We start from the raw sequence: 12,173 nt of genomic DNA on the forward strand, positions 1-12,173 counted from the left end.
ATGGAACAGCTCCACCATACCTCCAATCAATCTTAAAAGCTTACACCCCAACCAGACACCTACATGGTCCCTTCTTCCTTCACTATGCTTGTTGTACTGGCCCCATAGTGGTGGCCCCATAGTGGTGGTCCCAAAGTGGTCAGGACAGTAGAATCATCTTCTGACGCAGACTGAAGACCCACCTCATCAGAGTGGTTCCCCTTCTATCCTCATACCATAGCACTTCATAACATACCTTTTGTAATAATCCAGGTTATGGTATTTTTAGGTTATATTTTTATGCCTATATGTTTCCTTACTTGTGGCTTGTTATGGATGTAGTTTGAATGTATTTATATTTGTACTTTGGTTCTTAGGTAGCATGGTTAACCTGCATTGGTGCTTTAGTGATGCTGCATCTGCATATTAATAAAATGAAGGCACTTACGTCTCTCCTATACTGTGCGACAATCTGGATAAGTGTGTCTGCTAAATTTAATGCAAAAACTGCCAAGATATTCTATTCTCAAATCCTTTTTAAAATCTGTCCCTGTCTGACTGATGGTTGTATTTTTAGGTTTCTGTAGAGTCATTAGCCTGCTAAGAATGGCAGGCCAGCTAAGTCACAGCCTGAGCATAGACATGAAAGGCCCTGAGTCTGTTCATTTTCCTGGAATTTTTTTGCATATTTGAATGTTTTTATGTGGCAAGGCAACAATGAAACTGTGCAATAGTGTTATTTTGATATTTTGATGGTTCTAGTAACCAGCAGACAAGTTCCTGCAGTAGGATTAGGAAACCTTAGAGGAATAAGTAAAATTTTAGGATTTGAGAATAATACCTCTAGCACAAGACCTTCTGTGGAATTTGTCTGTCCTCAACACGGATGCATGAGAAACATTCTTCCGGTGGATAAAAATGCGTATAATGCAGTGCACTGCAGTATAATCTTGGAGCTTCCCTGATCATTTCAGAAAATGCATGGAACACAGTGGAAATGCATTATCTCAACTGGACAAGTAAGATCTAATTCAGCCGAACTCTCTGGCGAGATGGTGCTTCCTATATGTGATCGAGGTCATTTGAAGTTCCGTCTCAGATCACTGAAGCGGACAGCCGGCCAATGGCAAATTTACTGTTCCGAATCACTGCGCATATATACACCCTGCCTTTTATAGCATTTGCAGCACAATAGACCACCACCCCCCACCCCCCACCCCCCAGCTACACTTTTCTTTCCTCATTTACCTTATAATAATCAAGATGCTGTTTGGTTAACCTCTTAACCCCAAGGAGAAATGCAGCACATCATTGGCCTAGGAATCATAAAAAAACTTAAGCTTAACCTGGAACGAACGGTCCATTGAATAAAGTAGAACTAATGCTGTCTCTGGGCTACATTGCAACAACTGACTGATTCTATGCTTGGCTTTAGTACAGAGATCAAATGGATAACACTAGCAGTTAGGTGTGAGAGCAGATCCTAAAAGAGCAGATTCTGTAGAGAGCTCAGAGATTTCTATTTTAGCTGAGAATTTCATTTCAGAAGCATGCTGTGCACAGAACAGCACCACAGCCCTTTGAGTTCGACTTGTTTATTTTAACCATTTATGTTAACAGTCCCCGTCATTAAGGCCGGCATAATGCATGTTTCTTCTCGGAACATTGAACACTTTTGGAGCATTTATGTAAATGTGAGCCGCTTAGCCCTGCGCTTCACAGGATCAGCTCTACAAACAGGCGCGGGCGTGCTTATGGGTAATCACGCACTGATTCTTTTAATCAACCCCCAGAATAATAAATATCTCCAAATAAATTGGGACGTCCGCATGATATTTTGCCCTAGTTCTCCAAATAAGATTACGTGGTGATTGATATAGGGATATCGCCAGATAATACCACAGTAGGCGCAGCGTGTTTCTAGAACAGATGGCCTGTGATTAACATTAATATTCTTATTGTTATCATTAAATCTCTTTGTTTGCCAACGTGTCTGACAGGATCAGATCAGCCCGGCTCGTTGACTTGTTGATGCCGGACGATTTCATCGCGTTGACATGTTACTGAAAACATTGCTCCTGACGGATGCCAAGGCAACCATCGCTACAAGGCCTTGCAAATCGTAGCTGTATTAAGTAATGGTGAACAACTTGCTTCATTATTCAGGTGGCTTGCAGGTTGTCCCAGTTTACAAAAAGCTTTATCACATGAGATACGGGACACCAGCTGAAACAGAGTCATGTGTTTGCATGCGCAGTGCATTCTGTTTGGTCAGGACTGTGCTATACCTAGTGGACTCCTGCTTCCCTGATCACCATTACGTCTGATACAGCAATAGCAATTACAGGATTTAATTTGTGCGGGGAGTGCATCGCATTGTCTGGGACTGTGCATATTGCATCAAAGACGAGCGCAGCCATGAAGTCTGTCCAGCATCAAAGACGAGCACAGCCATGGAGTCTGTCCAGCTTAACCCAGGCGCCTAGCCTTCCCCGGCTGAACCGTGAACTGTATGTTAATGGGAGAGGACTTTAAGTTTGGCCGGATGCATGCCCTGCATCACCGGGCTTTGTATACCTTAATGAATAATAATGGATGGAAATGGATGGCCTGTGATTTGCTCTGTACTCGACAAGCTGCCTTACCTTACGCAGATCTGAAGCTGCTTCTGTTATGTGATAGCCAGTGACAGGCCTGCCCTCTTCCTGGGTGCACGGCAAAAATGTCTCATTCTGAAGCATTTTTGTCTTGTACTGAGTATTAAAATCTTATTTTTTCACTCAAATAGAACATCTGTGTTACTTTTTGCTTAACATGTGAAATTCTAATACCCCATTGGCAAATCTTGAAAATAAAACTTTGAGTAAAACATTGCCAATCTTTGTAAGATTAAATATAAAACTAAAGTACGTAATTGAGTTATTTTTTGGTTTTTGCCGTGTGTTCTTTATTGCTATCCAAAGCATGTTAAATTGAAATGTGTTGAGATGTGTGACTGATATGGGTGGAGGTTTTTGTTTTAGCCCAGCATTACAACACCTAATTCAAAAATCAGCTAATCATGGTCTTCAGTCAAGACCTTGATTAGTAGAATGAGTTGACTTAGTGCTGGGCAACAACAAAAACCTGCAGAGTGGAGACCGACCACCAGAAGGACATGTCGCATCTTGATGTTTCTGGAACATATGTCAGTTCTGGCTTTGATTTGGAAAACGTTTCCAGGAGAGGGGAGTAGGGAGGACAGTGATTTTAACTTTTGAGGAAGAAAACAAGTGGAATTAGCATATTTACTGTTTTGGGTCTTGATAGCAATAACAGAAGGAAATGCGCCAGTGAGCAAACCAATGTTCCCGGGTTCAGGGTTTGGTATCCAAGCAGATGTCTTGTTATGGAGGCACATATTGGTAGTTTATTTGCGAGGCTGCCTTCCCTGGCAGAGTGAACCTACTTGGCAGTCTCAGAGTGGTGGCCACCTCCTTCGCCTAATATTAATACCGTAGGAGCAAATACAGTAACATTTTGTGGACAACTGTAGATTGCATTCTATTGTGAGTGCCATTCTTTCAAGACTTTTGCATCTCTTTTAATAAAATGTTTTTTTCCCCTCTTGAAATTGTTTAAAATCAGAAATGAAAAATCCCAGAGGATATTCTTCTACCACAATCCAGAACAATGAGACTCCTTCGTTCTTTCCTTGCAGAAAACCTTGTGATTATCTTTGTGTACAAATTAGGACTTGATATTTGAAAGATGGGTAAAGCATCCAGAGATACATACAGGTTTGGTGGTTTATTTAATGCTTCATCTAAGATAAATGAATTATGGAAAAGGAACAGGAACATGTAGTCAAGTAGATGAATATTTAGCAGAAGCAATAATTCACTGGAAATGCAATATTTTTCTTCTTGGGATTATTTACTTGTTTTTAATACATACATTAAAGAGACCTGAACCATTGTGTATGTGTGTGTGTGTTTGTGCGTGTGTGTGTGTGTGTGTGTGTGGGTATGCGTGGGTATGTGTATGTGTGTGTGTGTGTGTGCATGTGTGTGTGGGTGTGTGTGAGGGGGTGAGGGGGTGTAGTAATAAAGTAAGCAAACAGATAAGTGTGATAACTTTGCCTGCAGACTGGTCTCTCTCAGAGTTATTAATAATAGCACAGAAAAAGAGGCTGAGCTCTTTCTGCTGTTGCACCTCCTCACTCAACTGTGGACCCACATCATTCTCACTGTAGAAGTTGTTTCCTATTGCAGCTCCCTAGTGTGTGCATGTGCGTGTGTGTGTCTGTCTGTGTGTGTGTGTGTGTGTGTGTCTGTCTGTGTGTGTGTGTGTGTGTGTGTGTGTCTGTCTGTGTGTGCGTGTGTGTGTGTGTCTGTCTGTGTGTGCGTTTGTGTGTGTGTGTGTGTGGCATAGAGCCTCAATCTACACCAGTCTGTACTTGGGTTCTTTTTTAATATGATAAAGACTGCTGAACTTTTAGGTACTTCATTTTACTGATTCACTTTAAAATTCCCCCCAACTCACACACATTTACATGTGCATACATACATGTACATATACAAAAAAACTTCCAGCATGTATGCAGGTTTGGACATGTACATAGCTCCTATAGTTGTATACACCTGGCCAATTGTATGCAAATATGCATAAATACTGCTGGTGACTTTGTTCATAAGCGGAAATAAGGTACTTAATTTTTACAAACAATGAAAGCTATACAAATCATGTGTTTTTTTAATGATCATCTTTTCAAGGATGCTGGTTGCATGTTTGGCAGCATTATAGCATGCTCAATTATCAATGACAATTCTGTTTACTGCTGAAACATTTCATGTTTTGATGAATGCCACAATTTTGGCATATTTTGTAATATAGCCTACTAACAAGAACCACTGAAGTTCAAAAAGGAATAATTTTTTCTTTCATCTGTTGATGATCGCTTATTTCATACTTTTCTGCAAGTTTAATATCGGGAGTTTTTGGGGAACGGGTGGCCAAACCCTGGGTACTGGATTATGTCTGGCCCAAAATAATACCAGAGTAGACTTGTAATAGTCTAGTAACCCTGGTGAGAATCTGTACCCTCAACTCACTGCTCAGCAAATCACATCAGAGTCCTTCTGTCAGTCATCTGCTTTATCCTTATCACAACTATTACTGAGAGACTTAATAAGCTATTTCATTGTTAATGTACTGTAAATGTTAGTCGCTTCATCCTAATGTGAATGTGACAATAAAGAGCTTTGTGTTAATGGCAGGAAGACCTCTCCAACAGCCAGGCTGCTGGCAGGGTTGTTAGGAGACTACCACAACCCCATCCTTTATTGCCACTAATTAGAAAGATGGGCACTTTTTTCTGTGGGCCCTGTTGTTGGAATGTGTGAAGGGGATTTTCATTATGAGCAAATGCTGATCCGAAAGACTTCAGGCATCTAACAGAGCACTAATGGCTCCTTAACGATCAGTAGCACTAGGGGCGAAACCATTAATAATTGAAAGACAAGCTGAAATTATAAGCACCTACAGTAACGCTCTATTACACTATTTGCAGCTTGAGTTTGCATTATCTTTTTCTCTCCCTCTTACAAATAATAAAAATACAACACAATTCAAGAATCTGCAATACAAGCTTTCATAAATGTTCTTAAAGTGTTCCACAACAGCCTCGTGTTGGGATTAATAATTGAGCTTGCTCCCACGGTATACGGAATTAACATTGTGAATCAAAGCTCTGCGGCCAAGTGTCCCGATTCTGGGTGACATTACAGTTGCTTGAAGTAAGACCCCCAAATCCCTTAACCGTTTTTTACTTTCGCTGTTTCCATTAACCACAGGACCGTTGTTTGTCATATTTTCACATCTTAATAAAAAGGTTGTGGTAAGATACATTGCGTGTCTGAGAGGCATTTTGTGTATTGTAGCGCAACACATACACCAGACATTTTATGTGTAATAGTACATGAAATGATGCTACATTTCTTCCTCATTGCAGATGTAATTTAATTCTTCCCTTAGCCTGTAGTTATGAATGTATGTATGAAGAAATGTATGATTTAGATTATTTACCTCTGAATACACTGACTATTGTGTTTTGGTTCACTGATATTACTGTCAGTATATTATAATTAAGAGTTCTCTGTATTTATATTTCCTATTGTACAGCAGGTGAAAAGTATTGCTCTTTCTTTTCTTTTCAGAGGTGTGGTCCGGGTGGACGTCAGTCTGCAGGATGTGGACATTGACCAGTGCTCCAATGATGGATGGTTTGCTGGGACCCACAGATGCAACTTAACCAGTATGGAGGTTAGCCTGCCCTCAGTCAAAAATAGCTGTTTATTGTAATAGATGTCATGATGCCACAGATTCTTTATACTGACCAGATGGTCAGCTGGCCAGTTCATGGGTTCCTTCCACTTTCAGTGTTGCATACCTGGGAGGATGCGCTTGGTGAGGTTTCTGATGTTACCTTACAGTTTATGGCTATTCAGGAAAAGATATGCCAGAACATTTCTTGTCACAGTATTGTCTTTACGCATGCTTATTCATGAACATTGATATGATCCATAAAGTTGGTTTTGGCTTCAATATTAGGGAAGTGTCAAGAATATGGAGCTGTGCATTTCATGGGCATATACAATCTGTGACGACAACTGTGAGCCGTTGTCCCCAGCTTTCTGCATGCCTTTGAATACATTTTGCTGGTGGTTTAAGCCTTCTAAAAACAATACAATTACAGTTTGTTATATTCACCTGTGTTCTCTAATGCACTTCCTTTTGTTGAGTTCTGTATTTCTCTTGACACAGTGATTTACATTAATACCTTTATTTGGGGCAAACTTTGATTTGGAAAGTCACTGCTTAATGTTTTGTTAATTGAAATGACATTTTTTTCCATTTAAAGAAGTTTACCATAATTATTAGATTGACCATGGACAGTCATTCATTTATACGGTGAATGCAGTGCAGCATACAACAGTACATAGATTGTACTTGGTAACTCCACCTGTCTTGTGGTTCATGAAGCAAAAAATGGATAGTACCAGAGAGAAAAAAGGCTAAATGAACAAGAAAAAAAAAACAAAGCAACATTTTGCTAATATATATTTTGTTCTGTTACTGGTGCAGTTAACTCTCATCAGTAGCATTAAAATACGGAGGACTATGCACGTGCAGGGACAAGCATACACACATAGAGATAGAGATATTTATGTGAAACTGGTCATATTGCAAAACCCCTCCCTCAGCTGGTAACACAACAGGGGCAGTTACAGACCACAGGTTGCGCAACTTAGCCATGAGCAAACAACAACTCAACAGGATCTTAATTGCATCCTCTTGGGCCTGGGTTTCATTAATTGCACTGGTGTATTAAGCTCATCCACATCCTTGTCGGTGCAAAAAAAAAACAAAAAACCAAGTCAATAATCATAATGCCGTGGAGTCAGTGTGGTCAGTGCGGTTCGAATTTCCACTGTGTGAAGTGGTTCAGGTGTGTTTCTGTTAATTTAATCAATTAATGAAATGCTGTCTGTCTGAAGCACAGACATGCAAGTGAAGTGGCGTTATGCTATGTGCTAGGTGGGAACTGTTGTGAAGACAAAAAAGGAGATGTTGTTTTGCCACATGCACACTGTACCTTCAGCATTGCTGATCAGTCACTTTACCATGCATTTCAATGATCTTAATGTAATCTCTTTGGATTATTAAGAGCGATAGATTTTAAAACTAATGTGGAACTGGCTCCTCTATTATACATGCTGTGTAATGGATTGCAGCAGCCACACTGAATAATTAACTGGACTCTTTGTGTGATTCCTTCACCCCAGACGACTGCGGGAGCGAGGACAGCCTGCTCCTCATAACCATGTGTTATTAGTCAATCATTCTTCATTAGGAATTGTTATAGTGCGTGGGCACATGGGCCTGCCTGGTTGTGGATCATTAGATCTTCTTTACCATGTAAGATATTGTTTACCCTCATGTCTGATGCTGTTGACAAATTGGACTTCTCTGTGTGGTTGTCTGTTTACACTTGATTTTTAATATTTTGCCTAACTAGTTTGCATGTTTTTGGCAGTTGTGCTCACTGTTTCATCTGACCAGATTTCTTGCGTTTAGATTTTGTCAAGAAATGGGATATGTTGCATAAGAAGACGCGTGCAATTAGGGCAAAAGATGATCTTGTGGCAGGGCAGAAATCTGACAGGGGTTGGCCTGTTTCTGGAGGAACATTATGGTTGAAATACAGTCAGTGACGCAGTATCACTGTGATAATACTTTCTGTTTGTGATTTTTTGATGTTGCCTATTGTGAGGGCTTGGCATTTGGTGGGTGAGAGTTTAGAACAATGCACGATAACCGGGTTGTATCGTGGCTTTGTTACATCTAGAAACATTGTTGTGTCTAGTACCCTTTCAGTGCAAACAGGGGTACATTTTTGTTTCATTAGTCAGACAAACTATGGGGGGGATTAAGGCCCTTCGATGCGGTCTATGGGCAATTCTTCCTACCCTGTTCTTAGAATTGATCCCTCTTTTTATATGGAAGAGTGCTCAACATAAACCAAAATATTCTGCTTTGGGGTTTTCAGCAATAAAACAAAAGAAAATAATCTCCACCCGAGAGAAGGATGCAAACAAGGTAAATACACTAGAGCCATTATTATTCCCCCATCTGCTTATAAGCAGCTAACATACCCCTCCCCTGAATAATGGACTCCTTGGGCTTGAGAAAGACTGACCCCTTGCATGAAGACAAAAGAGAGAGAAGAGATGTTTCCATGTACCTTGTGAAGCACGATGCTGCCGCGCTTAAGACCATGTCCTTTAAAATGAAGGAAAGAATTGGGGAATGCTGTTTTGCCTTTGGTCAAATTGCAGACCTCTGGAAGAGTTCAAATCACTTCAAAGGCCCTCTGTTATTCTTTACTGTGTGCTACAGTGGGTGAATGTTATTCAGTGATCATTTGAAAAACTTGAAATAAAAAGTGACTGTAGGGTGATTGAAATGTGGAAATGAGAACTGTTAACTCACTCCCACTTGAAGATGTTGAGTGCTCAGACAAGCTGTGTGCTGGGATAATCTTCTGGAGATAAATGCAAACTTGTACAACTGGAAAACAACACCTTGTGTGTAGGTGTACAATTAAGAGAAGCTTTTGGTTCATAGCTTATAGTGTGTGCAGCTGAAATGTGACTACCCCCACACACCACCTCCACCAGCAGAGCCAGTCATTCTGAGAACCTCAAAATGAAGAATTGTCGGCCCAAAGGAGGTCCCTGCTCACTGCACCAAAACCAAATATAAACATCATGAAGGGAAGCCCAGTCTGCCACAAAAAGTGCATTTATTTCCCCCTAATGTGTGTTATTTTCAAACCCTCCATCCAAACCGTGTCTGAATTGATTCTTTCCTGTCGACTCATCTGCTGCGCTTCCTGGCTTCATTTATAACTTTTGCTATTTTCACTCTATTTCTGCCGCTATTTTTTCCCTTTTGCCCTTGCAGTGTTTGCAGCTTAATTGACAGGCAGTCATCAGCACTAACAGCAATTGGATGTTGCCACTCCACTGCAGCTGTATATTCCTGAGCGTTCCGCCAGGAAGGAAGAATGCTATAGAAGTGCCAGAGACTTTTTTTGCAGTTTATGTAATTTCAGGATTTGAGAAGTGTGTTGTGTGAACAAAGTTTGGGGTGGGCTACATATTTTTAGAACCTTTTTTTTGGTCTTTAGAAGTGTCATCATGGAGATACATTTCTTCAAAGGGCTTTTATAGCAGTAAGAGTCAGCTGGGGAGAAAATCCTCTGCATGAAATTTTAAAAACACATCACACACCCCTGAAAAATTAGAAGCTCTCTGCCTACACAGCTGTGTGAAGAGATCGAGTGTATATATTCATACACCTCTCTCATCAGCCCCACACTTATCTACATTAGCAACACGACACTCATTGACTCACCAAATCTTCGACTAATGTTATCGCTCAGCCACCCTTCAAATGTAAATGCTGCGTGTAGTAAGTTTTTTTTTTTGCAACTTGTGGACCTGCCGTGACAAAAGTTCTGTGTTACCACCCAAAGTTGATGTTCGGCATATTTATAAGTATCTGGGTTTGACATTGTTGAAAGTGTAACCAATGGTCAGTGGTGTTAGTGGGCAGAATTCACTGGGGCAATCCATTTATCAAGGGTGGTCCAGGCTATACTTATAATGTATCTTGATTTTAAGAATTAAAAAATGCAAGGTCAGTTTATGTTTAATTTTTATACTGAAAATGTAGGTATGTTCACATTTAGATTTCCAAATGTTTATGCATACCACAGCTATTTCTCAGTGAAAATAATGGTTGCACACAAACAAGCGTCATATTTGGACTCAGAAGACTAGACTTTCAGGCACACTGATCTTTTACTTGAGCAACCCATGTGTTTATCAGTGATCCATCACAGCTATCCATCTGTAAAGACAGATGAGCCGCTTGAACAGCATAGTTGCTTTGGTCTGTCTATAATCATTATCCAACTTCCTGCGTTCCCTCATCAAATTCACTTCTGGTGCTTTCTGGCCCAATGACAGCACTGCCCCTGATTACCTCACATCCTTTTTCATGAGATTGCGAGATGGTGAAGGTCTCCTTGTAACTTCTTTAAGATGGCTTCCCAGAGAGTGGAGTGTTGGTATAAGTGATGAAGTGCTGTATTGTGAATGTGACGTGGTGGGTTGGTAGGACTCAAAGGCAGACTCAGACAGACAGGTACGGTTCAACTCAAGGAGAGTTATTTGTTACAAAAATGAGGCAAACATGACCGGACTGGTTTCTGGCAGACAGGACCAAACTAAGGCAGACAAGACTGGACTCTGGCAGGACAGAACTGGATTCAGGCAGACAGGAGTGGAGAGGACTCAGGCAGGACAGGACTGGATTCAGGCAGACTGGACGGAACAGGGACAGGCTGGACGGAGCTGGGCTCAGATAGACTGGACAGGCTTCAGACAGACTGGACAGGTTAGTGAACTTCAGGCAAACAGGAACAGGCTCAGACAGACTGGACAGGTCATAGAACTTCAGACAGACAGGAACAGGTTCCAACAGACTGGACAGGTTACTGAACTTTGGGCAGGCAGAACAGTCGCAGGCAGACTGGGCAGGTTGGAAGAGCTGGGAAGCTGGCAGGCTGAACGGGGAAGAGCGTGACAGGGGCACGACAGGCAGACAGACAGACAATAGACAAGACTAGGGAACACAAACCCAGACTGGACGAACAGGAAGGATCGGGGCACAGGTAGGCAGGTTAGTTAGCAAGTTAGGATAGCACGTAACCGAACTGTGGTTACGGGACGGACAGACAAAGGCAAGCTAGCAACTTGGCAGCGATAGCAAACAGAGCCGAGATTATGCGTCTAACAGACTGGTAACGAACTGACAGACTGGGCAACGAACTAGCAGACTGGGCAACAAACTGGCAGCGAGTAACTGGTGAACCAGGAATTTATACTATGACTAGTAATCAGGAAAGCATGAGAATGTGAGGAAAACAGGTGGAGAGAATCAGCTCCGAGGAGACCACGCCTACACTGCAGGGGAACAAAGATCGTATGCAAAAACAAGATACAGAAGGCAAACAGGAAAACACTAGAAACACAAGGGCAAGCACTGGAGACAAGGCAGGGGACATGACAGTGAAGACTGTTAAAACGCACATACTTGAATTGAGTCTTTGTTTAATTTCTGTGTAGTTGCCCAAATAAATTCAGTCATCTTGCAATGTGCCCTGCCACTTCAAGTGTCAATCACAGTTCTCCTTCCAAGGATAGTCCCAGGAGTGTGCTTCTAATTAGCTTCTTTTATGGATTCATAGGAATGGTCTCAGTCACTGGGCTGCTGAATTGGAAACATATCCAGATAGGAAAGCTATGAAAGAACACAACCTCAATATAAACAGCATTTTGCAAAATCAGTAGAAGCACAAGGAGGAAGGTTAAGAACAAACTTCACAAAGGAGATTGTAACACCAACCCAGTCTTCAGACAGACTAGCTGCTATGTATTAGTTTCTCTAAAACCTTCAGATTTCTACGTATATGATCATTGTCATCATTTTCATATAATGTACCAGAGATAGCTGGCCTGATCAGTGTGCCCATGACATAATGTACAGGTGTGAACTGATGAGTATGGCAAACATAGTCGCGG

General features: G+C 41.3%; 1 protein-coding gene across 2 annotated transcripts in view; it reads left to right on the forward strand.

The window, feature by feature from the left end:
• gpr158a (G protein-coupled receptor 158a) overlaps positions 1-12,173 on the forward strand; it is a 106,882-nt gene that overhangs the window by 9,607 nt on the left and 85,102 nt on the right. For both annotated transcript variants that reach the window (XM_064332481.1, XM_064332482.1), the window contains exon 2: positions 6,177-6,282. In XM_064332481.1, the coding sequence (XP_064188551.1) occupies positions 6,177-6,282 (106 nt within the window). The remainder of the gene's footprint in view (positions 1-6,176; positions 6,283-12,173) is intronic.

Source organism: Anguilla rostrata, chromosome 4, assembly GCF_018555375.3.
Source record: "Anguilla rostrata isolate EN2019 chromosome 4, ASM1855537v3, whole genome shotgun sequence".
Classification (NCBI taxonomy): Eukaryota; Metazoa; Chordata; class Actinopteri; order Anguilliformes; family Anguillidae; genus Anguilla; species Anguilla rostrata.